Source organism: Chlorocebus sabaeus, chromosome 9, assembly GCF_047675955.1.
Source record: "Chlorocebus sabaeus isolate Y175 chromosome 9, mChlSab1.0.hap1, whole genome shotgun sequence".
In the NCBI taxonomy this organism is placed as follows: domain Eukaryota; kingdom Metazoa; phylum Chordata; class Mammalia; order Primates; family Cercopithecidae; genus Chlorocebus; species Chlorocebus sabaeus.
Genome location: NC_132912.1, coordinates 44,184,365 through 44,210,738, shown reverse-complemented (window position 1 = coordinate 44,210,738; position 26,374 = coordinate 44,184,365). Strand labels below are relative to the sequence as shown.

Below are 26,374 nucleotides of genomic sequence, written 5' to 3'. Positions count from 1 at the left end.
CAGCACCACCTGGAAAGAAAAATGTTTATGTTCTTCACCTAAAAGTTTTTATGGTAAACTAAGTGGAAGTCAGAAAAGGGTTGAGAACCTGCTCTGTGTTACTGAGAATAAACAAAAATGTATATGTAACTATTATACAAAATTGTTGTTAAATATAACTCACCCATAGTTGTGCATTGAAATAATTATCATTATGACTATGTATCAGAGCTTCTGGCTTTCTCATTCTTTATTCATTTATTCAACAACCATGTGACAAACACTGGAATTACAGGATGAAGATGAGATAATCCACTTCTTGGCAATGTTACACTATTATATAACCTGAAAAAACAAACAGGTAATTTTCACACTTAGTAATAGATATCATGACAGATTTAAAATAGGGCACTACTGGAACACACAGATGGGACATCCAAGTTTTGGGTCAATATTGTAGACTTTTTGGTGGAGGAGATATGCAGGTTGATACCAGAAGGACAACAAAACCATATGTCAGACAGAAGGCAGGAGCAAATGCCAAGAGTTGGAGCTGGGAAAGATCACTGTGAAATTCTATGTAGTCTCGTTGGCTGGATGCTAGAGGTGGAGTACTAGTAAGTGGTGAGAAAAATCTGAGTAACTTGACAACAACCAAATTGACTTGGGCATTTTTTATTGTATTCCAAGAAATGTAGAACATTTACTGAAGACGAAGGTCAACCAATGACAAAGTCAAAGACTGAAGATTTAAAATGTCACCAGTCACATGACTGCTTATGAACTATAACTGCTTGGCTATGCATTACGAGATGAGTCTTAGGTCTGTTGACCTTAAATCACAACCATAACCCTGAGAAGAGAATGATGCCTTTGTTTTCTCAAAACAACTGCAGTGTGTAGGCTAAAAGTTCCACAGGGATGGCAGAGAGTTAGAGCCAAAAACAGATATGTCGACTATTTGAGAGTTTTCTAAAGATATGGAAAATGACAAATTAATGAGGCATAAATATACTCCTTTTTTTTTATTATACTTTAAGTTCTAGGGTACATATGCACAACGTGCAGGTTTGTTACATATATATACATGTGCTATGTTGGTGTGCTGCACCCATTAACTCGTCATTTACATCAGGTATATCTCCTAATGCTATCCCTCCCCGCTCCCCTCTCCCCACAATAGGACATGGTGTGTGATGTTCCCCTTCCTGTGTCCAAGTGATCTCATTGTTCAATTCCCATCTATGAGTGAGGACATGTGGTATTTGGTTTTCTGTTCTTGTGATAGTTTGCTGAAAATCATAAATATACTCTTAATTATAAGCATGTGTTTATATCTTTCATTAAATGTGTATACAAAAATAATTAGCATACTATCTATTGAACAAACAATAGCCAACTGATGTACTTATCAATTAAGCAAACTGTAAATAGACATTTCCTATTTATAGTTTATTTTAGAAACCAATTAATAAATCTGAATTGAACTAATAAATCTTGCAATGTACCTTCTCCTGCTCTAGTGGTATTTTCTGCCACTCCTGCTACATTTTAAATAAGTCAAATATTATTTAAAATGTTTAATTTTAAGAAGAGAAATTATCCTGACAATGATGTATCACTTACAGAATTGTGCCCTTTAATATTTTCAGAGACTATACTGAACATGAGAATTGCTTAAATAGAAAAATACAATCATATAAATAACCTAGAATTCTAACTTATTTTAGGTTTAGATAATAGAGACTATACATGTGTACTGCTGTTTAATCTGAGAAAAAAATTACAAATAATATTGTTCTATGAGTTTTTCTCTTAGTACTACAAAGGTTAGAGAATTTAAGTCATATTTTGCAGTGAATGTATTTCTTTCTAATTCTTAGCAAAACTCTGTCCTTTATAAAAGTTCAGTTTTTTCACTTCAATAGATTTTTCCTTAAATTAACATCCCATTCTCCCCCTTCAGAAAATTTACATTTTAATGTTTGTTATATGTTATCAACTTTTCAGCACAGAACCTTAAATACACAAGCAAATAAAGTGGTACTAGCATAATGTCATGAGAAAACTGGACTGGCAAGAGAATAAGTAAGAATATCATGTGATCTATGTTATGATTGATATTTCTTTATATGAACACATAGATTTCATAAAATTTGTTTGAAAAAAGAATATAGGTTAGAACCAGTTTTCAAAGTTAGTTTGATTTATAACTTTCTAGAATTAGAAAGAAGGAAAGTATTAAATAACTGCATATTTATAACTTTGATGCCTTTTCAGAAATTAGTATCAGTTTTAAGAATCATTTAATTATAGTTTTCTACTTAATAATGAAATGTGTGGGAGTATTTCAAGCTCCATTGCAAGTGTTTCCATCTGGAGTGTTCTTCTTTACATCTTTTGTATAAGAGGTATTCTCTTGCCATATGCCAACAAGGTCTGAAATTGTGTACTGTATACACTGGACACTTTAATACCAATGAAAATATGATACTTAAAGCCTTCACCATTTTCAGACAAACATGTTTTCCCATATTTTGAGAGACTGTACTTCATAACATATCTGTGACTATAATGTTACAGACATGCCTGGTAAATTTAATGATGTGACAATACACATCACTAGAGAGGTCTTGTAAAGGAAATAACTCAACACCAGATAAAGGAAGGAGGCTGTACTGGAAGAATATTATATTACCATTAATAAACAGTATGAAAATGTACACTTTCACGTGACTTCAACTAAAAAACTACTAAGGCAATGCTATTATCTTTTCCCCAAAAAGTTCTTGTTCTAAATACTTAATTCCTATGTGTAAAAGATTACATTACTTCTTTACATCCTGTTTATATTTTTATAATACATAAATTTGATTCCATAAAAATCAAACATGTTTCTCAACAGATTGTCTAATTTTGTACTGAAGAAATATGAACTCTGTAGGGAATACTTTATTTTAACAAACTTAAGTGAGGCCATTTTTTACCCTCCTAACTCTCAAAAAATAAATGGTAGAAGGAGCTCTATCTCCTTCAGTTCTGCTCTAATCTTAGTTATTTCTTGCCTCCTGCTATGTTTTGAATGTGTTTGCTCTTGCTTCTCTAGTTCTTTTAATTGTGATGTTAGAGTGTCAATTTTAGATCTTTCCAGCTTTCTCTTGTGGGCATTTAGTGCTATAAATTTCCCTCTACACACTGCTTTAAATGTGTCCCAGAGATTCTGGTATATTGTATCATTGTTCTCATTGGTTTCAAAGAACATCTTTATTTCTGCCTTCAGTTCGTTATGTACCCAGTAGTCATTCAGGAGCAGGTTATTCAGTTTCCTTGTAGTTGAGCAGTTTTGATTGAGTTTCTTTGTCCTGAGTTCTAGTTTGATTGCACTGTGGTCTGAGAGACAGTTTGTTATAATTTCTGTTCTTGTATATTTGCTGAGGAGTGCTTTACTTCCAATTATGTGGTCTATTTTGGAATAAGTGTGATGTGGTGCTGAGAAGAATATATATTCTGTTGATTTGGGGTGGAGAGTTCTGTAGATGTGTATTAGGTCTGCTTGCTGCAGAGATGAGTTCAATTCCTGGATATCCTTGTTAACTTTCTGTCTCATTGATCTGTCTAATGTTGACAGTGGGGTGTTGAAGTCTCCCATTATTATTGTATGGGAGTCTAAGTCTCTTGGTAAGTTTCTAAGGACTTGCTTTATGAATCTGGGTGCTCCTGTATTGGGTGCATATATATTTAGGAGAGTTAGCTCTTCCTGTTGAATTGATCCCTTTACCATTATGTAATGGCCTTCTTTGTCTCTTTTGATCTTTGATGGTTTAAAGTCTGTTTTATCAGAGACTAGTATTGCAACCCCTACTTTTTTGCATTTGCTTGGTAGATCTTCCTCCATCCCTTTATTTTGAGCCTATGTATGTCTCTGCATGTGAGACGGGTCTCCTGAATACAGCAAACTGATGGGTCTTGCCTCTTTATCCAGTTTGCCAGTCTGTGTCTTTTAATTGGAGCATTTAGTCCATTTACATTTAAGGTTAATATTGTTATGTGTGAACTTGATCCTGCCATTATGATATTAACTGGTTATTTTGCTCGTTAGTTGATGCAGTTTCTTCCTAGCCTTGATGGTCTTTACATTTTGGCATGTTTTTGCAATGGCTGGTACCGGTTGTTCCTTTCCATGTTTAGTGCTTCCTTCAGGGTCTCTTGTAAGGCAGGCCCGGTGGTGACAAAATCTCTAAGCATTTGCTTATCTGTAAAGGATTTTATTTCTCCTTCACTTATGAAACTTAGTTTGGCTGGATATGAAATTCTGGGTTTAAAATGCTTTTCTTTAGGGATGTTGAATATTGGCCCCCACTCTCTTCTGGCTTGTAGAGTTTCTGCCGAGAGATCTGCTATTAGTCTGATGGGTTTCCCTTTGTGGGTAACCCAACCTTTCTCTCTGGCTACCCTTAAGATTTTTTCCTTCATTTCATAAGTCCCTTTCAATTTTGTTATTTCTTTCCTATTAAATCCACGTATTTCTCATATTTCTCTTAATTGAAATTCAGAATTATTATTTCCAATCAAGTACCTCATACAGTACCTGGCACAAATTATGGAAGGCAAAAGGAGATAAAAGAATCTTCATGACATCAGTCACTGTTCTATTCAGTGAGAAAAGGGTGTTGGTGATGGCTTTGAAGTATGTGTAGCTTATGAGATATTAAACATTGCCAGAGGAAATACAGAAGCTTAATAAACTGCTAACCTAATTTTATGAATAATACTAAATCAAAAGTTATATTAGCTCCTTATAGGGTAAAATACATAATTTTTAGGAAATTAGCAAGGCTCTCGCATAAACAATGGTTTTTAAATGATTTCCCATAGAAATCTAAGATACTACAGAGGACCTAGCAGTATTAAGGGATAATGAAGTCACAGCTTCAGAGCCTCCATCCTTTCTTTAGCAAGTTAGCTCTTCTTGTACCTGTTCTATTTTATATAATATGGTTGTATCTAACTTTTTTTAAAAAAACTTTCTGTTCTTCTAAAAAATTTCAAGCTATGAAAGTCACTGATTAAGTCAAACTCCTTCATTTTACAAAAGAGGCAACACAAACTCAGAGCACTTATGTCTTACTGTAGGTCACAAAGCCAATTAGCTCCAGGCCAGAAATGGGCTTTAGGTCTTCTGTCTGAGACTGGCATTTGATGCCAGTGATTTCCTCCATATTTAGGAGAAATGTATACATTTAAAAATATAACTCAGAGAAAATGCATGCATATGGTAAAACTGTCTTGTAGCTCAAACATGTTTAGGTGCAATAGGTTAAAAAGTAGCTGTCCAGCTAAATAGTGAATTCTAAAATTATGAATACAAAGTAAGCAATAGAAATTAATATCATAACATCTCTGAGTGACAGTCAACATAATCAATTTGTAAAAAACAAGTTTGTTAAACTCCAAAAAAAAAAAAAAAAAAAATAGAAAAAAAGGGAAAAAAGGAACTCAAAGGAGAAAAACTTTATCAAGCCAGGTGATATTGAGAAAATTCTTAGAAAAACTATTAATTTTCTCCAAATAGGACTTGACTTACCAAAATCAATTAATAAATGAATTATCCATGTTCTGGGTTATTTTTAGCAAAATTGAAGACACAAAACAGATTTCTCTTCACCATCTAGCATACTTCTATCTAACCTCTTGTCATTAATTGGTACATACAAAGAAAGTTCTGAACTTAATTTCAAGGATAACTTAAACCCATGCACAAATAATTGGTGAGCCTTCATTTCCCTGGCTTCAAGTTTCCATGTGAGGGCTCATGCTGTCTCTACTTTCCTCTTGGGAGGAGGGAAGATTTATGTAATGAGTAAATTTGGGCAAAGCACATTGAGTGTATTTGTTTGGCTTTGAGTCCCTTTGCAAACGTGTGTCTGCCTACAGTGACATGAGTTTGGATTGGCTGTCATCTCTGCAGGAAGCTGCCTGCTCCTGTGGCAGTGTCAAGTATCTCTTTCTTCCACTTGCAACTGTGTGTAAGAGCCTAGTCTGAGAAGAAATGTTCAGAAGCTCACTGTGGCTGCACATCTGAGCCACATCTTCCCATGAGTTGTCATAAGTCAGCAATAAAGCTGGTATGTTGATGTCTGTCCATTTGATTCTTATGTTCTGAACTCAGAGAAAAAATAGGAGCGTCATTTGCAGCCTACCCCACCACAGCCCCACCAAGATGGCTACATAACACTTGTAAAAATGTTTCCTACTTCCTTGACTTTGTAACTTTATATTCTTCAACACAACCCCCCATGTTAACAAGAGAAAGGGCTGGAATAAAGATTGTAAATAAAGAAATATAGTGAAATCAGGCCGGGCGCAGTGGCCTGTAATCCCAGCACTTTGGGAGGCTGAGGTGGGAGGATCACGAGGTCAGGAGATCGAGACCATCCTGGCTAACATGGTGAAATCCCATCTCTACTAAAAATACAAAAAATTAGCCAGGTGTGGTGGCAGGCAACTGTAGCCCCAGCCACTTGAGAGGCTGAGGCAGGAGAATGGCGTGAACCTAGGAGGTGGAGCTTGCTGTGAGCCAAGATCACGCCACTGCACTCCAGCCTGGGTGACAGAGCAAGATTCTGTCTCAAAAAAAAAAAAAAAAAAAAAAAAAAGGAAATAAAGAAATATAGTAAAATCAATCACAATAGTAAAGCCCAACAAATACAATGTTCACTATTTCAACAATAACTTAGTGACAGGCTACTGTTACATTGTACCTGATATTATAAGTTTAAAAATATTGCTGTATTGTCTTTTTGAGACCAATTTGATAAATACATATACATCACACACATACTTTTCCATAATTAATATATTTTCAAGTAACCATGTTTTTAAATTAAAATGTAATATCATTCTGTATTTTAAGGAGCACTCAAGTTTTATGACAGTAATTATGCACTCCCATGTAGTATAATCAAATAGGTTTGCACATTTAAACCACTGCAATTCAAGATCAAAATATCAATAATGTCTGAAGGCAATTATACTTGCTAGTTTGTGAGTATTAAAAACATGCACTGTGTCACAGAGAAAGAAAATGGGGAATACTTCATTCACCAAAGACCTGATAGATGAAGCATAGATCCACACATATATTTAAAGTGCAACTCAACATTCTGTGGAAAATGTGCAACTCAACATTCTGATATGACAGTGTTCCACCATGCAACACAATGTTCCACCATGCAACACAATGTTCCACCATGTAAAAAGCTACAGTCTTAGAAATATGGTTTTAGCTTGGACATATCTGTATAACTACATTTAGAAAAGAAGTTGCTAAACTGAATGAACATTTGAGAAATAGAAAAGTTACTTAAATAAATTATTAGAAACCTTTTGAGTCAGTAATGTACTGGAAGTCCAAATCCAATCAATGTAGAAATGAGTCTTCCTCTCTCAAACATTTAAAAAACATGTACCAAGTGACTACTGGGTGCCATACATTGTCTTAGACACACAGGTACTATACAACTTTCAAACCTAAAAAAAAAACTTTAAACCAGCTAAGTCTTATCTTTCATTAATGTGGTATAAAGTGAAGATTTCAGTTATCACAAAAACATTCTATGTGCAAAAGGATCCAATGACTGATGTATTTTTGAAGCTAATTTTAATTTTTGAATTTTACAATATAATTTTTTAAAGAACCAATAAAATTATAAAATTCCTTCCCATATATGGAACAAAGCATCTCAGAATTTAAATAAAAACAAAGTAAACGTTTGGAAAAAGTATACATAGTTATCTATGATAGCTATCATAGTGTTAAGTGGTAAGGCTAAACTTAATGTGTTGGTGACAGGTGCAAGAACTGGCAAAAGAGATCAACATAGAGAACACTGGCTTTGACATCTAGCACAACTTCCATCACATGCAACAAAAATGAGGTATTATAATCAGTTTCTCTACAGTTTAAAAAACGGCATAAGAAAGAACTTCAAATTAACAATATTCCAAAATATCACAACCTTGTAAATAAAGAAGATAAATACATTCAGTATCAATGCGATTTTAACATATTTTATATTTAGATATTTTAACATTTTACTTTCTAGAATTATAGCCAAAAATGTCTAAATATCTTCTTGTTTGTAATGCTCCCTCTAAAAACCTACCTTTTGTATTATTTTCGATAATCTGTACCAACTCTCATAGTATTATTAGATGTTTTCCTAGTAGAAATAATTAAATTTTAGCAACTCTAGTAGGCACCTTCTTTCTGTATCTCTAAGAGTTTTGTAAACAATTACATAAGAACTTTTTCAGGTCATTCTAAAGAAGTTATGAAAACATGTCACTGAATCTTCATAGAATTATTAAGTCAAACATGATTTGGCAAACCAATTGCCCACAAAGGAACCCTGCACTCTTTGGAACTACTAATGAAGTTTAAGATGAACTGTCTTTCAACATATCTGGAAATACTAAAAATAAATAGCACTTTGCCCCCTAAAAACTAAGAGAAAATATTTTCTCAAAAATCTTTGCTTGCACTACATTCGTATTTATACATGCTTTCATTATCTTATGAAATTATACATGAGCTGATTATTCTGGAAAAAAAAGATAAGAAAATTTCACATGTGCATCATGATTAAACTTCACAGTAGTATTTAACATTCTTCCTCTTTTTGTACCCAGAAGTGCAGTTTTATGACCCTGAAGCACTTAGACCCTGATCATATCACTCTTTTTTCAGAAAAATAAAACTAAGCTATCAAAATAATTAAAAACTCAGCTAGCTAGGATCATCTAATTTATGTATTAAAACAATCATTTAATTGTTCCCCTTTATTTAGCAGCAATGCTGTCTGAGAAAGTTTAGATTTGCTCCTCTAGAATTTTTTAGAATATGAAGCCAGGTAAAGAAAAAACATTTCATTTAACATAAGCATACACTACTTTTCTCTGCATTAAAGAGACTGTGAAATCACCATCAAAACTATAAGCCAATGTGCATTGATTGAAATGGGTATTTCAGTGACAGTGATACACATTGAAAACTAGTTCCTACCTATTTATTTTAGTTCAAAAAATTGTGGGTTTTTTAATAATTTATTTTGTTTTTGTTTTTTTCCTCAACAGGGACTCACTAAGTTGCCCAGGCTGGAGGGCATTGGCTATTTATAGCTGTGATTATGATACACTACAGCCTGTAAATCTTGGGCTCAAGTGATTATTTTGCCTACTCAGCCTCCTAAGTAGCTAGGATGACTGCACACAGTTTTAAAATTTCTCCCCCAGTCAAAAATGGAGTATCTATCTATCTATCTATCTATCTATCTATCTATCTATCTATAATCAATGCTTTAATTTATAGATCTTGTCATTGCTGGCATCATTTTGGGATCTTCAGAAATGGATTCTCACTATGAATAAAATCATCTAGTTGGATTGTAAGATGTCTGCTACATCATCAAGGTAAATGGGAACCCTGCACAGCTTTATGGAATTCTGGGTAGAAAGAAGATAATGGTTTATGTGTGGTTGTAATTGCCATTAAAAGACTCAATATCATTGCCATATTAGTCATCAGTATTTCAAGTGATAGACACAAGTGAACATCATTTTAAAAATTTAAAGAGTTGAATGATTTAGCTATTTTCAAGCTATTGTAAAATTGCACAGCAATAACAGAGAGTTTACAAAAACTGAGAAAAAAAGTGATGTAGGTATAGTGGCAATTAAAGACCCAGTCTTGTGTAAAAAAAATTATAAGACTTTTAACTTAAAAACAAAAAAATGAATCCTTTAAGTGTTCCATGTTTATTTACTTCATAAATGTATTTATTTTAGATTACTTTAAATAATGAACATCTACATGTGATTAACTGTTTGGATGTCAAACATTCACTTCTGATTAGGGGCACAAAACTTGAGATGGTACAAGAAAGCATTAAAAGTGTTATGAACAACAGTTAAACTCAAACCAATCAGAAAGCAAGCCAAAACATCTCCAAGTATATATTTAGTTACTAGGGAATAATATTCACTTTCTAAAATGTAACTTAAATGCAGTTTTTAAAGCAAATCAAAATGTGTTACTTAAGTTTATTGAATGAAGTTAACAACTAGGTATTTCATAAAAATGAGAACTCCAGGGACTTTTAGTAAAATTTCTGTTTTCTTTCTTTGTTAACACAGGTAATGTTGACCATTATTTAACATACGAGTCAATTAACTCAGTATTTCACCTACTTAAAAACAAGAATTGCATCAGACATCTGAAAACCAAAGGAAGAAAGATAATATAACTAACCTTGAACAAGTAGGTCTTTGCACTGTTATTTTATGTAGTAGGCTTCAGGAAGAAATCATGAATTTTTCTTCTAAAATAAGTATTCTGTCGACTCAAACTATTGGTAAGATTTCCAACACAAGGTAAATCTGGGACTGGCCTCCTAGCATGAGTTGTGAATAAAGATCTGGTCTGTTGTTTCTCCAAAAGAAGTTTCTTACTGGTCTCTGCTTGTCTCTCATGAGTTCTATGAAGATTGCAAAAGAAAAAGCTTAGTATTTTATTTTATCCTACATAATTAGAAAAGGACTTGTATTTAAAAAGAAAACCCTTGTATAAGAATAATAACATTTCCTATTAAACCGTACTTTAACAATGAAGACGTGTGAGAGCATGCCTAATGTATGTAATTATAGGTTTTAAATTGTTCTTAAAAAGTACATATATATTTTAGGAGAATTTCTAACAAAAAGTTTTTTTTTTTGCCTGCCATGACTATTCACTATGTAGAAATATATCAAAACGTCATGTTGTATTTCTTAAATACATACAATTAAGAAACTAAAACTAAAAAAGCTATAAATATGTGTTTATTAAACCAGTTTAAAGATTAAAAAAAATTATCCCTCAAATACATTTTCAGGCGTTTGATTTAACATTTCTTGTACATTTTCACGCATTATTTGGGATCAATTAAGCATTTGACACTGAGAAGTAATTCACACAAACAACTCCCAGGGGAGACAAAAAGAACTAAAACAGCTTCAAAGGCAGTCAGCTACTAACATTGTGACCAAGGCATCGGAGGTGGGGCCTGTCCTTCTGTCTTCCACACACACCCTCAGGCTAACAAAAGTGTTATTTTTAACCATTTTGTGAATTATACATCCCTTAATCTCTGTATTAGTAATTCCCCATTTCACAAGGATGTTTTTATAAAGAATAAGAAAACTATACAGGGTGTTTTCTCAGGGTGCTGTCTAATGATAATTCCCAAGATCACTACCAAAGAAAGTTAATTTACCAACTGCCAGAAAGTGAAATGTAGTAGTAATTGTACTTGACCATTTTGGTCTCAATTTTAATCCTCCAAACAATAGTTAAACTTATTAGTATTTCTATTTGGGGACATGTTGAAAAGCCATTTAATGACGATACTACTGTCTGAATTAAATGCTTCAAAAATACTTAGCTGAAAGACTAATAGATCAGGTTGACTAGATGTGAATCGGAAGGGGAAAAAAAGCCATATAAAACCAACAAATGTGGAAGAGACATAAACTCTCCTGGACAAACATTTGGAAGCTCAGTTCATTTACTAACACCATGTTTCCATAATTATATTATCTAGTTAACTTTCACTTCCCACTGATGTTGTGACCCTGTCTCACTAAAAATTAATCTTTTGAGGTAAATTAATGAGCTTATTTTCTATAATTATATTTTGACTGACTAGTTCACTTGACAACAAATCTCTAAATTTTAATTCTTCTAAATAGAGGTGCTCATATTTTTCTAATTCTGTTTTATTAAAGTCTTCTACAGTTTTCATTTTGGAGAGTTCAGATTCCAGATCTTTAACTATCAGCTCCATCTTATTTATTGAAACAATACCATGCTCTCTTAAGTGCTATAGGTTTCCTTGAGTTTCTGCTTGTGTTTAAACAAATTAAAAGTACAGTAACAAACAATTTAATTGGACATTTAAAAATAACTAAAAGAGTATAATTAATTTGTTTGTAACACATTGGATAAAAGCTTGAGGTGACAAATACCCCATTTACCCTAATGTGATTATTATGCATCTCATTCCTGTATTAAAATGTCTCATGTAACCCATACATATATATGTATATATATATGTACACAGACACCTACTGTGTACCCACAAAAATTAAAATTAAAAAGAAAACAAACCAAAACGGTACATTTTAAAGTAATTATAAGCTTCATAATTATTGTATATTTGTTTCCTTTTGTTTTAAGTCAGTGATTCAGAAAGCAATTTTAAATACATGAACGAGAAGCTGAAGCTTAAAATACTTATCAGCAATATTTACTAAATTGATAATAGCTAATACCTAGATAGGAGGATGAGTTCTGGTGTTCTGTGGCATTGTAGGGTGAATACAGTTAGCTATAATTTATGGTATGCTTTCAAAAAGCTAGAAGAGAGGATTGGAAATGTTCCCAACAGAAACAAATAATAAATGTTTGAGGTATTGAATATACTAGTTATCCTGATTTGAGCATTACACAGTGTATACATATATAGAGAAGATATCACTGTTACTTTATATCCCATAAACATGTATGTACATGTCAACTAAAAATATAAAAAAATTCATCTCATTAAAAAAATAATAATACGGGCCAGTCTTAGTGACTTACAGCTAATTAATAGTATGTGGCCTGACCATCCTCACTTAAAACAGGGGAAGGGGGTACCAAGCGCAAGCAGTTTGAGATAGAGAGCCTTTTCTAAGCTAATGCTGCAAATCTCATGGTGTAACTCTTACCATATTCCATTTATTCAAAGCAAGTTCCATTTATGAATGCCTAGAAGCTCCAATGTAGGTGATCTGGCTGCCTGCCACAGCCAACGTTCCAGGCAATGGCCAGCATTAACAACAAGACACACAGCTGAGCAAACCTTCAGATTATTGTACTTTCCCGGTCTTTGAGCTGTCCCCAGGAAAGATAAGAGGAACAGTGACAAGCTGTCCTGGCCAAGCTTCTCCCAAATGGCAGATTTATTAATGCAACAAATGTTGTTTTAACCCACTAAATTGTGGGTGATTGTTAGGAAACAATAAAAATAAAAATTGATTTAAAAAATTACAATAGAAAACTTACACAGTAGGAACTAGTCACCTTTAAAGTATGATCTAGTAGAGGTTGATATTAATTTTTTTCATGTCAAACTATGCTAATGAGAAGCAGTAGAAAAGTAGAAGACAGACAGACATAAGAGCTACTGAGGAGAAAGATTTCCTAAAATTCCTTTTAATTAAAAATTCTTATTACTAGGCAAGTGTGCTTCTTTAGGATTTCCACTCAAGTTAGGAAATCAGTAAGGCAGGGAAGCAAAGAGGCAAGTTTTGAAGTGCAACAGCTAGAAAACTAAAAATATTTGGTTTAACAATCAAAATCAGACATTATCTGATTTCATAGAAGTAAAATCTTAAGAAAGCTAAGCCGCAGAGTATGAAGTAATCAATCTGGCATTCATTATTCATTTTCCTTTCCTCAATGAGAAAATAAAGAGAACATTATAGAATCATTTTTAATCATCTCAGAAGTAAAATAAATGTAGTAGGTTTTGAATGTTAATAAATTAAATACAATGTACCCTTTACTGTACTTCACGTTTGTCTATACGAAGAAGTTAAGACCATTTAATCTTTATGTTGTACCACAATCCTTCTTCATATCATACAAAAAAATTAGCTTTGATATTTTGAAATTTAAACAACTAATTTTACTATTGTCTCTTATAAATTGCCTGAACATAACCTATTTTTTAGTGCTGAACTTTTGAGACTTTTTAGTTGAATAGGATAAAATATTTATTCCAAAAAAATGTATGAAGCTATAAAATATACCTGTGCATCTTGATCTATTTAAGCAGAGGGAAGTAGTTACAGAGAATTGTGATTTCTGAGAATGCAGGAACTGTACCAAGAAAAGATCATCCCAGGTGTTATACATAAGAATCAGGTGCCAGGTCAAAAGAGGATCTACCTGTGAACTGCAAGATGATGAATTAGCTCCATTTCCAATGAGAAAAGCTTATAGCCTGGACTGACTCTTCTCCTCCCAGGATGGATAACATCTACAGATGACTGTGCAAATTACAATGAGTTAATAAAACCTAATGCATGAAATAGTAGACTGTAAGAAGATGATGTGACCAAGATTAGATGGAAATGGGACTCAAGAGAGAGGCATTCAATGAGAGACTAAAGGTTCGAATAGAGAAACAAAGGAAAGGACTCTTGTCTCTGTAAGCTTGACTTCCCATCATGTCATGGAGTCAGCAAGGAATAAGCTTGCCACGGAATCTTTCAAGAAACAAAAAGTAAAGATGTTTCTTTATATTGAACTTTTATTATGCATGATAATATATAGCTGGTAATATGCAAAATGATTGAAAAAGAGTTATCATGTAAGTTGATGTGGTACTGGCATAAGAATAGAGAGATCAATGTTTTAGAATTTAGAATCCAAAAATAGACCTGCACATGTATGGTCAATTGATTTTCAACCAGGATAACAAAATTACTACATGAGAAAAGAATAGCATTTTCAACAAATGGTTCTGGGACAAACAGATATCCATATGCAAAAGAATAAAGTTGGCGTCCCAGCAAATACTGTATTTAAAATTTATCTGAAAATAAAATAGCTAAATTTAAGAGCTAAAACTACAAGTTTCTTCAAAGAAAAGACAGGAATAAATCTTTATGACTACATTTGGCAGTAGCTTCTTAGATATAACAACTCAAAATATGGATTAACATTATAATTTAAAGCTGTGGTGCTTGAAAATATACTAACAGTAAAGTAAAAAGGCAAGCCACTGAGTAGGAGAAAATATTTGAAAACTGTATTTCTCTTAGAAAACTTGTATCTACGATATATAAAGAACACTTACCATTCAGAAAGAAAAAGATGACCCAATTAGAAAATGGGCAAAGGAAAGAAATATACATTTCTCCAAAAAAGATATACACATAGCTAAGATGCACATTAAAACAAGATTAAAATTATTAGTCATTAGGGAATGCAAATCAAAACCATGGAGGGGTGCCACTTCCCACCACTAGCATGGAATCATTCCTGGTAAAAATGTGGAGAAATTAGAACCCTCATACTGCTAATGAAAAATGGTATAGCTGCTTTGGAAAATGTACGGGCATAAAGTTAAACATAGAATACCATATGACTCTTCAATTCCACCCATAAGTATGCACCCAAGAGACATGAAAACACATGCAAACACAAAAACTTATACATAAAAGTTCATGGCAGCATTATTAATAATAGCCCAAAATGGAAACAACCTAAAGATCTATCAACTGATGTGTGGGTAGATAAAATGTTTGTTATATCTAGACAATGAAATATACTCAGCAATAAGAAGAAATGAAGTGCCGATACTTGCTACAACAGAGGACCCTGAAAATGTTATGCTAAGTGAAAGAATCCAGTCACAACACGCCACATACTGTGATGTGAACAAGATGAAGCATACAGAACAGGCAAATATATACAAACAAAGTAGATCGGTGGTTCCCTAGAACTGAGCAAGGAATGGGAAACCGGTGGCTGACAAAAATGTAGAATTTCTTTTAAGAGTGATAAAAATATTCTAGAATAGACTGTGTTGACGATTGTGTAACTCTGTGAAAATACTAAAAGCCACTAAACTGTGCACTTTCAAAGAGTGAATTGCATGGCATGTTAATTATACCTCAATAAAATTGTTACCAAGAAAACCGATTTGATACTAGTGACTTGAAGTCATAGGATGGTGTACTGCTTGCTTTTATATCATTGGCCAGGGTTCAAGACACAGAATGAGCAGTATGCCCATCTTATAGAAAAAGAATACATTAAACATGTATTCTTCTAAGTCCATAAAATTAAAAAACAAATCTCTTTCACTTCTCAAAGCACTGAGAGATTTTTATTTCCCCAAAGTATTTGGGTACCTCTTTTGGTCCCAAAACGTACTTGATGTGTTAGCTTATTCATCTGAATATCCATTTCAAGTAGACCAGTTTTAAAATCTCCATGGAAATTAAGCTTTCCATTTTCACATTCCTTTAACTTCTTTTCTGTCATTTCTAAAAGCTCCTTATATCTGCAGGAATGTACAGAATGACTAAATCAAAATGTTTCAGACTAATATTTAACAATTTCTTTTCTTTTCTTTTTTTTTTAAACAAATGTGTTCTAACCTACAAAGAAACAAATCAATAAATTATCCCTCTCTCATTTGTTTCAATGTAACACAGTTTGAAAACATTCTAACAAAATTTAACTTTATGTAAGTAATATGAAGAAAATTTTACAACATATATGACAGATAAAGGATCGATATTATAACCATATATAGAGTTTTTATAAATAAACTATTAATATTTATTTTAGTATTTGGTTGGAAAGTAATCATGATTTTTGAACCACGATTACTTTTGTACCAACCTAATATGTTAATATAAAATACTAACCTATTATTAAATACGAGTTTTCACTCAGAGATCAGCATCAAAGGGGAAAAGCATATTTATATGTGAATATTTGCAAAAGACACAAAAATACATTTTTGATACATTTTGACCACAGTCTATAGGAAGAAAAGAATACACACACAAAAATTATCACAAAAATTATTCAAAGTAGAATAGAAAGAAAAGAAAACAGTCCGAGTTGAGGAGGGAAAAGGAAATGAGAGATCATGTGAAGACTTAACGACAGTTGTAGGAAGAGATCTAAAGATCTTTGCTAGCACAGTGCTAACAAAGTGAAAGGCATCCAAAACCATGCAGAGAAAGATAATGAGAGAAAAATATTAATTGGAATCAGAGAACAAATTAAAGTTCTCAGCAAATAGAAAAGCAGCCATGTTGGGGGCTTCAAAGGCACCGAGGAAAATTCTATTTTTACTCTCGGTGGCAGAAACACAATTACTCATTTTACTCTTTTTTAGGTAATGCATATTTTTATTATAACATATATATATAATATATGTGTATATATACACATGTGTGTGTGTGTATCAAAAACAGCAGAAGTTTAGTGATATATATACATAACTCACATACGCATGGGAGGTACCAGTAGAAAATAAGTAAATATCCATAATATATTTAAAAACTAAACAGAATCAAAGAGACTGAAATAAAAGTTAATCGAGATAATTTTTGATGATGTTTAAAAACAACAAGGGCAGATTTTCAGATATTAAAGAACAGCAGATATGCACACTACCACCCGGAAGATTACCAAATACAAACACATCTTCAGAAATAAAAATTCAAAGTAGATAATGAAGAGAGCAGTTGACATTATATGCCAAAGGCATTGCCATTATTGTTTTCAAAATCATTAAAGAATAAGAGTGTGATATTTAGGTATTCAAAAAAGTTGCAGTTTGTGCTGTGACTCTGATAACGCATTAAGATTGAATAATTTGTTTAATTATAAAAATTCAGGTTAGGTCAAATTTATATCTCAGTTTTAATAAATATGTTGAAATTACAGTTAATATATATTTTTAAAGTTCTAAAATATTGAAACCTTACCCAGTTATTTCTTTCCTGATTCATTTTTTTTCTTTATTTCCCAATCCAAATTATGCTCCAGAGATTGCATTAAGTCACAGTACATTCATTTAATTTCTCTTTTCTATATTCAGTCTTTTAAAGAAGTTAAATTATTATTAAAAATCTAGAGACACTCTTCTTTCCTAAAAATATTATTTCTCTTGAGTTCACGAGTTATATATGTGTAAACCATTTTATAATATGCAGTTTATACACTTTATTCCAATAATGACAGATTGAAACATAACCTTTTTTAAAACAACCCAAAATGATTTATACTTTCATTAGTATCATTTGCGGAATTTAAACTGCCAAAATTTATTTGGTAAAAAAGTTTTTATGCATAAAATACTAAATGCTAACAATAAGTGAAAAAATAAGTAGTTATATTTATATTTTGGTGCCAAAGATGCCCTCAAAGCATTGTCATCAACAGTTCACAATACTCCAGGTTTGTTTATTCAGATCTAAGAAAGATAATTTTTTGAAAGCTCTCATTTGGTCCCCATAACATTTCTGATTCTTACCTAACTTCAGGATAAGGTAACTACGTTCATTCTCTGTAAGCATTCTTTTATGGTTTTTTGATTTTTCTTTTTTTATTAACCATTTTTCTCTAGATACAGTTTATGTGTTTTCTATGTTTATCATTCTCAATATTGTCAACTTATAATGGATTTATCAAGATGTAACACCACTGCAAACTGAGGAGACCCTGTACTGTGTGTTGAAAATCCCTACTCAAAAATGTGAAGCTTCAAAATCTGAAACTTTTAAAATGCAGACATAATTTTTCTCAACAGTCAGAAAAAATTTGATTATTGACTAGAACAATTCTCCTCTATTAGAGTGATTTCTGTTTTATATTTATTGATTGAAATATATTTCAAATAAAACTTTATTATGTCAATGTCTGAAAAAAATAAATTATCAGTATAATAAATTTAATTGTGTTGTAACAACTGGTAAGATAGAATATTTTCAATTTATATAATAACAGGTAGCATGTATGTCAGATATAATCCTCTGCTTAGGTAAATTTATAATAAGACATGATTACGTCTCATGAAAAAATAAAGCAATGTACAACTGAAAGTTAAATTGTTCTGCACCAACTAGAAAACACATCCTGAAGCATAAGGTCAATGAGAGTCAGAACAGTCAGAGAAAGCTTCATGAAAATGGAAAATGTGTCCACCAAGTCTGAATGAATGAGGACAGATGAACAAAAACTGAAAATGGAGGAAAAGCATGAGGAAGGCAGAGAGATAAGGAAATCGGCCCAATTAAGTAAATGTAAAATCCAGTGGCAGAGAAATAAAAACATAGGTCCACACAATAACTTGTAAGTGAATGCTTATAGCAGCATTATTCACAATAGCCAAAAGGAGAAGCAGCCTAAAGATCTATCAACTGATGAATGAATAGCTGCTGTAGCCATGCAATAGAGTATTATTGGACAGTAAATAAAAATGAAATACTGATATGTACTACAAAATAGATGAACCTTAAAAACACTACGCTAAGTAAGAGAAGCTGCTCATTAAACACTACAAATTGTATGATTCCATTTCTATGAAATGTTCAGAACGGGAAAATCTATAAAGACAAAAATTAGATGATGGTTGCCTAGGACTGGGGAAGGTGGAGAAACATAGCAGTGAGTGGTGGTGATGACTAAGACATACGAAGTTTCTCTTTAGGGCGATGAAAATGTTCTGAAAATGATTGTGGTGGTGGTTATACAACATTGTGAATATATTAAGAGACATTGAGTTGTACAATTTAAATGTGTGAACTGTATGATACGTGAAATTTTTTCCCAATAAATTTCCTTCTTAAACATCCAATGTCAGTATCAAGATAATTTCCTTTATTTTCTATTTTGAATATGCCTACTACACATGATCTAAATATGTATATGTTTATACAATATAATTAAAAAGAAAAAATAAAAGAATTGCCTAGCTATTCAAATATTGTGTATATTAACCTAAACATTTGCATTTTGGAGAGTAGTATAATGTCCTTGGCATCCATTCACAAAAGTGGAGCTAAGAAATAAGATAATTTTCTGGAATATTCCATTACACATTCTTCTTTGATTAAATATGGCTTGCCTCACCATGGCAACATAAATCACTGAAAAATACTGTTTATCTGAAGAATAGTCTCTCAACTTGTGGGATAAACAATGTATAATTCTTAATCTTCTTAAGGGTAAATATTATGAAAAAATAGGTAATTATAAGAAAAACATTGCAGAATGATAGCCACAGTTTTTAAAATAAGCATATTATAAATAGAATTGTAATAAAACTAATTATAATGAACATATAAAAGAAGTCTTCCCATGGAAATTAATATCATAAAACAATTTATATTACTTAACCAGCTATAGATTCACTGTTGGCATGTTACATTTAATACATACTTGACTTTTGACTTGAAATCATTTCTTCATTAAATCCTATATCTCATCTTTGAGATTAATGTGATAATGTGATGTAAGTTCTAGTGAGGTCTCAGACACACACTGTTTATTGAGATCAGCCAATTGTTTTTGAAGTTGTCTCACAATGACCTGACAAGACATATTTGTTATTGATTTTGTAAATCATCTTATCAAATTAACAATATTTACTTTTAAAAAAATCCCCAAATATATTGATTCAGCTTATTTTCTTCATTTGTACACATTGCTGCTTATTACTGAATCCACTCAAGGACAAAAGAAGGTGCTATCTTCCTGCCAAACTGGTAGTCTCTTACTAGACACCAGGTTCATCCCACTAGTCATTTATTTGTCCCCTAATGAATCTGTAATGCTTCACAACCTACTGCAGTCTCCAAAAAAAAAAAAAAAAAAAAAAAAAAAGTTGGGGCAGGACTGGTGGTGGTAAATTCTACACAGTGGAATGCTTTCTTTCTTCTATATTAGAAGCACAAATCAACATCAAAGTTCCTCACATATTCAATCACCTGTTGAAATTTTTCCAATAGATTTCTATCTCAGAATAAAACTATTTTTATTTTAAAGCCTTTAGAGACCCTAGGTAACCTGCTCTCCACATCTCTCCTGACCTCAACTGCTATGTTTCTCTTCTCTACTCGCTTATTTTGTACTATACATGAACCTTGCCACCCCACATGAATTGTAAAATGGGGATCCAATGCAAAGCTAATAAATCACAGATAGCTGCAATGACCTTTCTCTGGGACATGATAGTCTTTGAGCTTTGAAATATAAATTATGAGCAAATTATTTGTAACAATATTCAAAATAAGTTATAAATACCAGTGGGGTGATTAAATCAAATTTGATATTATAAAATTCACTACATTTTTCCTAAGGTATTATTTAATAAAATGCAGATGTCTTTAAAAAATTGAGAGGTTATAACAATACGTAATTTGAGATTCAAATATGTTCAGATTTAAGTCAAATTGACATAAATGAAAATAAAATTATATCAACTAAAATATACAAAAAGCTACTGAAAAAAAGTATTATTACAAGATGCAGAAATGTACACTTCAAAATATACTTCAAATACACTTCAGTTCCTCTGGAAAATTTATAATTAATTGTCAAGGTAGATTGCTGAACTGAATCTGAATTTCAAAATACTAATTGCTGATATGGGCATTCCCATTTATCTGCTTCAATGTGGTCATAAAATGTGGTGACAAAGAGACATTAAAACCTTTATTTCAACAGTAAAACCCAATGTCATTAACGTTCATCTATTAAAAATCTTAAACTTAAAATTTCATCAGTGACACAATGTCTTTACTCAAAGTGTAACGTCTCTCTCAGCTTTAACTTTCATTTGGTGGAGATGAGGTATGTTTCTAAGCTGACATAGTAAGTATATTTATCATCTGTTTATATTCTACTAGATTCAGCATTTAACCAACACCAAATATGCTTTAAATTTTCTTTCAGGAAGGTTGACAAGTATTTATATTTTTTGATACTTACTTCTCTTTCTTCTTTCTCTTTTTCATATTTATATATACAGTCTTTTAAATGGTTACTGTAATTACATTTTTCTCTTTTAGGAGATGATGTTGCATTTTCCCCTCAAGGAGCTGAATATTAATTGTTATCTTGCTTTTGTTATCAGCTTTCTTATGTGCATGAATTAATTGCTGTCGAAGCCACATATTTTTGCTTTGTAGTTGAAATAATTTCTGCTCCAGAGACTCCTGCTGTTCATTGTGTATGTTCACATTATCTTGTTCATTTTGATACATGTGTTCAGCTTTCTTCATTTGATACTGTGTTTCATCTCGCTCTCTTTGTGCATGTTCTGAAACCAATGTATTTTCCCTCAGAGCATCTCCTGCATAATTGAGATTAATTTTTAGGCTTTTGGATTTCCTTTGAGCTTCAGCAAGTGGTTGATGGAGCACCTTATTGTTATATATTGTATTATTCACATCAACATTAATTTTGCCTTGCAGAGAAGCATCTCCTGCAATGTGGAAAGCAAGTCCTTGGCTTTTTCTTGATGTCAATATTTGATCACGGTCTTGTATAGCAGAAGCCAGTCTAGGATGGTATGATTCAATTTCTCTCTCCCGTATTTCTTTGTCTTGTTTTTCCTTCAATTTAGAAGTGAGCATTGTGCTCTCAGCCATCGGAACTTTAGGCTGCTCACTATATTGAGATGCCCTTTTTGTTAATGATTCCACTTTCAGTTTTAGAGTCATTTGAAGTTCAGCAGTTTTTTCTTTTAAAATCTTAATTTTCTTAAGGTATTTATCTTCATTCTCCTGGCGTTGGTGTTTTAGTTTGGCTATTTCCAGTTTTAGCATGGCAATTTCGTTTTTCATTTGAAGTTCAGCAGTTTTTTCATTTAAAATCTTAAGTTCCTTAAGGTATTTATTTTCATTCTCCTGGCGTTGGTGTTTTAGTTTGGCTATTTCCAGTTTTAGCATGGCAATTTCCTTTTTCAACATGCGATTTTCATGTAGGAGATAATTTTCATTTTCATGAGTGTGAGAAACCTAAATAAAACAAAATAAACTTTTAGCTAGCAGTCAAAATGGCATATCATGGTTCCTCTGAAACTAAAGAATAACTTGTACATTTATACAATGAAAGGGTTTTTATAAGTAGGTATCAGTTGAAGAACCATTGAATCAAAACTTCAAATGCTATAGAGCATAAATTCCCCAAAGTTCAAACATTTATTTGAAGACAATGAATTCATGAAAGTACAAAATAAATGATTAGAGAATTTTTAAGAGCCTCAGAATTGAAAAAAAAAAATGTTCCCTGAATTACAACAAACTCAACAGCATAAAATAAAAGATTAATCAATTTGACTGCCTACAAAAACTGGGTTTACACTCTGATGTCTAACTTATACAAGATCCCATACTAAGAGCCTTAGTGCTGCATATATTTAGACAGAAAAAATTTCCCAAAGTTCTTTCAGTTCCTTTTTCCTGAGAATATTCTCTAGATATTCTATTTTTTAAAAATATATAGTTAATTTTAAGAATTATATTTATGAATTTTTGATAAATTGAGACATTGTAACAAGCACTTTTAGGTATCACAATTCTGAAAGGAAAAGATTAAAAATATAAACAAGTTGTAGGATTTTCTCCCAGTCTTATGAGTCTACATCCAGGACCTCTCCACCAAATCTCAGTTAATTCTACTGGGTAAATATGTAAATATAAAAGAAGTCTTCAATTTCCAAAACAAAAGAAAGATGATAAAATCTAGAGAGCCCTACATAGAAAACCATGAGCTTGTTTACTATGACAATAACTTTTGCTTCCTCTTCATAATGTTTGAGTCAGTATTAAATGTTAACTATGTTGCTAGGAAAAAACTACGTACTAATAAATTATCACTAAGTATACGGTAGGGATAATCATTGTTTTCAAAAGCTCTTTGTACTGAAATAAGATACTACATGGATGTCATAATTCATAACAAATAACCGTAGCTACAAAAGTGATAATTTTAAGATAACATTTTTGTCTGATTTAGATCTGAATAATTCATACTAAATCAGAGGGAAATAAAGTTAGAAATATAAAATTTTTATCAGAGATTGATTTACCTGACTTAAATTACTTCTTACACTCTTCACTTCCATATCTTGTATTCTGAGAGCCTGTTCAAGTTCTTGTTTCACTTCTAACTCTTTCCTATGTTGCTCTTCGATTCTTCCTAATTCTTTCCTAAGTTTTTCATTTAATATATTGGCATTTCTTCTCTTCTCTTCTTCTTGGTTTAAAGTCAATCTGCCATTAAACATACTTATCTTAAAATTCATTTTGTTAGAAAATAGAATTCACTGTGAGATATATTTATTACTACATTAGTTTATTACTCCAATAAAATTCCTATATTCTTGAATTTTTTTTTCTTTCTAGTTCTCAGGTATTTATTACTCGAACCTCTTCCAAATAACATACATACTTGAAAAATGGTGAGGAAAGAACATCTTCTAGTTAGAAAGTTTCTCATACTATTAACGACTGTTTCTGTAACTAGCAATGACTGTTATGGAAAAGAATACTGGAAGCTATCCAGCAAATTCATAAGTTGAAAATTACTTTTTAAAAATCTTACACAGTCAAAATTACTCCACAATGAGGACAGATCATTTAGAGTTAACTGATTAAAGTGACTGATTAAAGTTAACTGGTTAGTTTTTATGAACAATATACTGATTTATTAGACATAAATATTCATACTTATAAAATATGGCAAGTATCCCTAAAAATAATTTTAATATTAAAATCTCAGATTAGGTTAAATAGTCTAATATCTGATATCCCATATATCTTTTGCTTCTTTTTTAAGTAATGCTTTAAATGTATCTTGTTGATTATTATATATTTTATCAACAAATTTTAAATCTCTTTTATCACAAGACAGAATATAATACTTAAAGAATAAAAATAATATGCATTTAACATAGAACTCTGAATTAATTTTATTTATGTAGGAGAGCAAGAGATGTTGAATAAACTAATAAATTATTCTGTATTTTCTCTACATTCCATGCACATTAAACGTGTATAATTAAAAGAAATTGATTTTGGGGGAGAAAAGAATGGCCATTTCACACTCTGTTTGTTGAGCTGTAAATGAATATAAATTTTCTTGAGAATAATTTAGAAGCAACGAACAAATAACTTCTTATAAACTTCTTATAATTTAGTCAAATGTTTTTATATTGAAGAATTTATTCCAAGTCAATAATTAGAAAGGTAGAAAAATATTTGCATGCAGTTATGCCTTGCATCACTTACAATACAGAAATTTAAAAATCAAAAAAATTAATTTGTTAAGTAAGTTAAGTAAGGATTTCCAAATAATGGCCTTCTATATAGCCATTAAAATTGTGATTTAAATAAATATGCATTTAATTATCAGCAGAAATATTCACATTTAAGAACTTGTATTATTTAAAAGAATTTGACACTCTACAAGACAGAGATTTTTTTCTCCAGCTAAACCTCAGAAAGTAAGTCAGCTATTACAAAAATATCCTACATAATTTTAGTATAAATAGTTGAAATATTCATTTAAAACTAGGACGTCATACCTCACACTGCAGAGCTCTTGTTCCCATTTAACTTTTTGATTCTCTAACTGTGAATTTATTTCTTTTGTTTCTGATAGTTCTTTTTTTAGTACACAAAACTTATTTTTCATTCGTTCAATTTTTGCTGCAAGTTTTTCACAGTGATCTTTTTTAAGTTCCCTTGCTCTTTTACAAGAAGGAACTGCATCCAAGCTTATTGATAGGCTAGTTGAATCTGTCTCAAGGAAGAGATAGAAATAAAATATATTAGTACTTTTGGGATATAAAGGGCTGCATATTTTAACAATCACTTATACACTGAACTACTGGGGGAAACTCACTCCTGATAATTCACATGGGTTCTTTTCTATTTCCCTAAGTTTCAGTTGATCTGAGAAATAAAGGGAAAGAGTACAAAGAGAGAAATTTTAAAGCTGGGTGTCTGGGAGAGACATCACATGTAGCAGGTTCCGTGATGCTCCTTGAGCTGTAAAACCAGCAAGTTCTTATTAGCGATTTTCAAAAGGGGAGGGAGTGTACAAATAGGGTGTGGGTCACAAAGATCACATGCTTCACAAGGTAATAAAATATCACAAAGCAAATGAGGCAGAGTGAGATCACAGGACGGGCTGAAATTAAAATTGCTAATGAAGTTTCGGGTACACATTGTCATTGATAATATCTTATCAGGAGACAGCATTTGAGAGGAGACAATTGGTCTGACCAAAATTTATTAGGTGGGAATTCCCTTGTCCTAATAAGCCTGGGAGCGCTATGGGAGACCAGGACTTATTTCATCCCTTTGTCTATGACCATAAAAGACAGCCACCCACAAAGTGGCCTTTTTAGAGGCCTCCCCTCAGGGACGCATTCTCTTTCTCAGGGATGTTCCTTGCTGAGAAAAAGAATTCAGTGATAGGTCTCCTATTTGCTTTTGAAAGAAGAGAAATATGGCTGTCTTCTGCCCGGCTCTCCAGCAGTCAGAGTTTAAGGTTATCTTCCTTGTTCCCTGAACATTGCTGTTATCCTGTTCTTTTTTCAAGGTGCCCAGATTTCATATTGTTCAAACACACATGCTCTACAAACAATTTGTGCAGTTAATGCAATCATCACAGGGTCCTGAGGTGACATACATCCTCCTCAGCTTATGAAGATGATGGGATTAAGAGATCAAAGTAAAGACAGGCATAGGAAATCACAAGGGTATT

General features: G+C 32.0%; 1 protein-coding gene and 1 long non-coding RNA gene across 2 annotated transcripts in view; both read right to left on the bottom strand.

Annotated features, from left to right (window-relative positions):
• Positions 1-166: 166 nt before the first annotated feature.
• LOC140712375 (uncharacterized) lies at positions 167-20,411 on the bottom strand. Its single transcript, XR_012093909.1, has 3 exons — positions 20,036-20,411; positions 10,289-10,514; positions 167-324 (listed from the first exon to the last, which is right to left on the bottom strand). It is a non-coding gene; the product is annotated as an uncharacterized lncRNA (long non-coding RNA).
• Positions 20,412-21,403: 992 nt separating this feature from the next.
• The window catches only part of LOC119627896 (ankyrin repeat domain-containing protein 30B-like), a 53,658-nt gene continuing 48,687 nt past the window's right edge, over positions 21,404-26,374 (bottom strand). The window contains 4 exon segments of the mRNA XM_073019521.1: positions 21,404-21,651; positions 21,654-22,617; positions 23,691-23,874; positions 25,188-25,401. Of these exon segments, the coding sequence (XP_072875622.1) occupies positions 21,491-21,651; positions 21,654-22,617; positions 23,691-23,874; positions 25,188-25,401 (1,523 nt within the window). The 3' untranslated portion in view covers positions 21,404-21,490.